At 42.9% G+C, this 3184-nt stretch overlaps 1 protein-coding gene across 1 annotated transcript; it reads right to left on the minus strand.

The window, feature by feature from the left end:
* Nucleotides 1-665: 665 nt before the first annotated feature.
* On the minus strand, nucleotides 666-1615 carry LOC142574663 (uncharacterized). Its single transcript, XM_075683700.1, has 2 exons — nucleotides 1325-1615; nucleotides 666-1154 (listed from the first exon to the last, which is right to left on the minus strand). Exons 1-2 carry the CDS (start codon nucleotides 1547-1549, stop codon nucleotides 666-668), a joined length of 714 nt encoding a protein of 237 aa, XP_075539815.1. The 5' UTR covers nucleotides 1550-1615.
* Between the last annotated feature and the right edge of the window lie 1569 nt (nucleotides 1616-3184).

A 3184-nucleotide genomic window follows, 5' to 3' on the forward strand; every position in this document is an offset into this window, starting at 1 on the left:
ACAAAAGTTGCACATTCCTCTGTTTTAAAGCAAACCTGAGTCGGCAAAGAAAGAAATGAGACAAAGCCTTTTCCACAACATCGTGGCATGTAGGGAATTCTTGGTAAAGGTCAGCTTTCCCTAAAATAGTTTGCTTTAGGATTTTGACACTGCACTTCGAGTTGAGAAGACTACTTTCATTGGCACGAAACAAATTCTCACAAGCTTGCATGAGCCTGTCAAGTGGCTGTGATGGCACTTTCAGAGGATTTCGGCCATGCTGGGCATAGCATTTCAAAGCTAACAGCTCTGGGACTTCCCTACTTCCATCAACAATGCTCAAATGGCAAGTTCGGCACAGCTTATGCTTATGTATTACAGCATATGCAATATAGCCAGAGAAATATTCTAAGCTGTCTTGCTCCTCTTGACAAAGCTCAAAGATGCCATCATCGACATCAACAACTTCATCAGCATTTTCTTTAACGTCAACATTCATATCCCTATCTCTCAAAAAAAAGCACAAGATCCTGCGAGTCATCAATGCGATATGAGCCGCTCCGACTAGGTTGCGAAAACTGAGCCAACACAATCACTCTAAATGTAGATTTAAACTCCCTGGCACGGGGCACAGGTGTTTTAAACCTGATTGAGCTAAACAAATTTTCAAGGGCATCTTGGCTCAATCAACTAAGCATCAAAAACTTGAAACCTTGCTTCGTAATGTAGCACTCTCGCAAAGCTAAAGCAGCAACAGTTGACAAAACAGCGCCAGTCTGCACAGGTTTCCAGGCTCCTTTGCCAGTCTTGTCGACTATCATGAGCCCTGTGAATAAAGCAACGAAGTCTTGCAGAAACTGCTTGGCATCATCTGCTTTTTGGGGGCAAAGATCACTTAATGCTGTCTTTCTTGTCCGCGACGTCATTATCGTGAACCAAAAGAATACTTGGTCAATAAAAAATGCGGTTGTCAGAGCTGTGTTTGGCAGCAGGGTTTTGCCAACCAGGTACCGCAAGGCTGCAGCTGTGCTATGATGCAAGAGTGAATGTGCCGAGGCGACATTCATCTTTTCATAATGATTTGGGTCCAGGTCACGGGTCTTTAGATGTGGCATTAGCTTCAGTTTGTGTGTCTCGTCTATAGCGCAAGCCTGTCGTACATGTTCAAGAGAGACCTGCAAAAACAAAAACAAGTTACTGTAGTCCCATTTGTTTGATTTTTGTGGCATCTCTAAACATGAAATTTTATAGCTCTGAAGACATCTGGAGAGTAGTCTGAAGCATTGACAATCCCTTGCAGTGTGGTGCGTCAGGTAAAGATCTATCATGTATTTTGCAGACTGACCTTGTTGCTGGGTAGTTTGTGCCTGGCAACTGTCACTTTGTCAAGGATGATTTCCTGGCCCCTGACCAGATGACCTCTCAAATTTTTGAGTAGGTGAGGTGAATCCGCTATAAAATGCAGCAGTCGCCCACTGCCACAGGGGTGGAGACATGACGTCTGGGGCTTGCCATATTTTGAAGCGCAAATGCCACAAAGCCTCCAAATTGCTGTGTTTCCTGGGCCCATATCAGTGACCACTGCATTAACTGTGATGCCTGCAGCTTCAGCTCTCTTGATGACATCAAAAATGCACTCTTTTACTTGCTAAGCATCAAAAGAAGAAGCTGTTAAAGAAACAAAGGCAGAAAAGGTTAATAGGGCACCAAATATAAGTGGCATATTCATAAAACACAAAAAACAAGGAAATGTTAAACCCAAATGCAATCCTATAACTTAATGTTATTATGTAATCATTATTTCACAGCAGTAATGCTGACATTTTCTAGCTTTCATGCCACTTATGCTTAGATATTGCTTTAAACCAATGCACCAAGAGCAAGCACATAATAAAAACACTGTATGAAACAGATGACGCCCTTACAAGTAAAGTGGTAAGCAACAGCCTGCTTCCATCGAGTCGTCAGTCCAGCCAGCATGAACACCAGAGCATGGGTTGCCAGCTCTTCCTTGATGGACGGATTAGATGGCCTAATTGTGGGGTGCCCTGCAATGGCAAACAGTGATTTCGTGAGGTTACTATACTGTGAGCACTTTCATGGCCAACGCAATACACAAGGTAGTGGTGGGGTTGGTTAGGGCAGTTGCTAGCCTGGCAGACAGTGCCACAATGGCTGGACGACAATGTGATGACAATGATGCTGTATTCGAATGACTGGCAATGATCAATAAAGTCATCAGTGTCATCACAAAAATGGGTCGTCATTATTACTGGGTGGCTAAATTGCTTCAATATGAATCGCATTAGTGTCAACAGTAATTCTGAGGTGGGTTTTGTCGAAATTGTTTGTGAAGAATTTTTGTTATGACTTTTAAAAAGTGCAGCAATGATGTGCCTTGATCAGTCAACATCACGGTCAGTGATCAAAGTTACTGTGCTTCTGAGGATGGCTTACCATCTACGCAATGCAAGTTTGCACTACCGAACAAAAATTAATGGATTCCTCAATGACGCAGATTCAACACGTGATTAATTAGGTGGATGCTGTCGCTGTCCATGGGAAACACTTATCTACTCACTTCACCTCTGGCACTGCTACTCATTACTGGCTTTGCTGCGGTCGTGTGATTTGCTGACGTAGATGCTGGATGTTCCCACCAGTGATAACTCAAGACTCCAGAGTGTGTGAAGCCATTGAATGCACTGCAATAGAGACCTGCTCCACTGTTATTTATCTGGGCTGATCCCGTTTTCTGCCCACAAGGTTATTCTGAGTGAGCCGAAGCACGATCCGCAGGCTGAAAGCACCTACATGAATGCCACCTGTTACTCTTTCATACTTCTCTAGACCGTAACCATTCACCATTTTCTTACCTTAGCTGTATTTTCTTTATTTTCACATTTCTCCTAAGCATTCAGCATACATTACTGCCTGAAGATTTATTTTAAAAATTTACCACCTTTGCAAGTGCTCCACTATATGTGCTAAGATAAGACGAAAAAGCTAAGCTCATAAAGAGCGCTACATAGTCACCGAGTCAGAGTATTTGTACAAATAACACAATCGCCGCAATATGCTCACAGATTGCACAGAATTCTTTATGGGCCCAGCCAAGGGCAGTGAAAGCTTACAGAGCACTGCGTAATAAGACTGCTGCCTTTAACACCTCTCAAGTGAAATTTTGTGTAGTTTCTACATTAAA

This window comes from Dermacentor variabilis, chromosome 3, assembly GCF_050947875.1.
Source record: "Dermacentor variabilis isolate Ectoservices chromosome 3, ASM5094787v1, whole genome shotgun sequence".
Lineage (NCBI taxonomy): Eukaryota > Metazoa > Arthropoda > Arachnida > Ixodida > Ixodidae > Dermacentor > Dermacentor variabilis.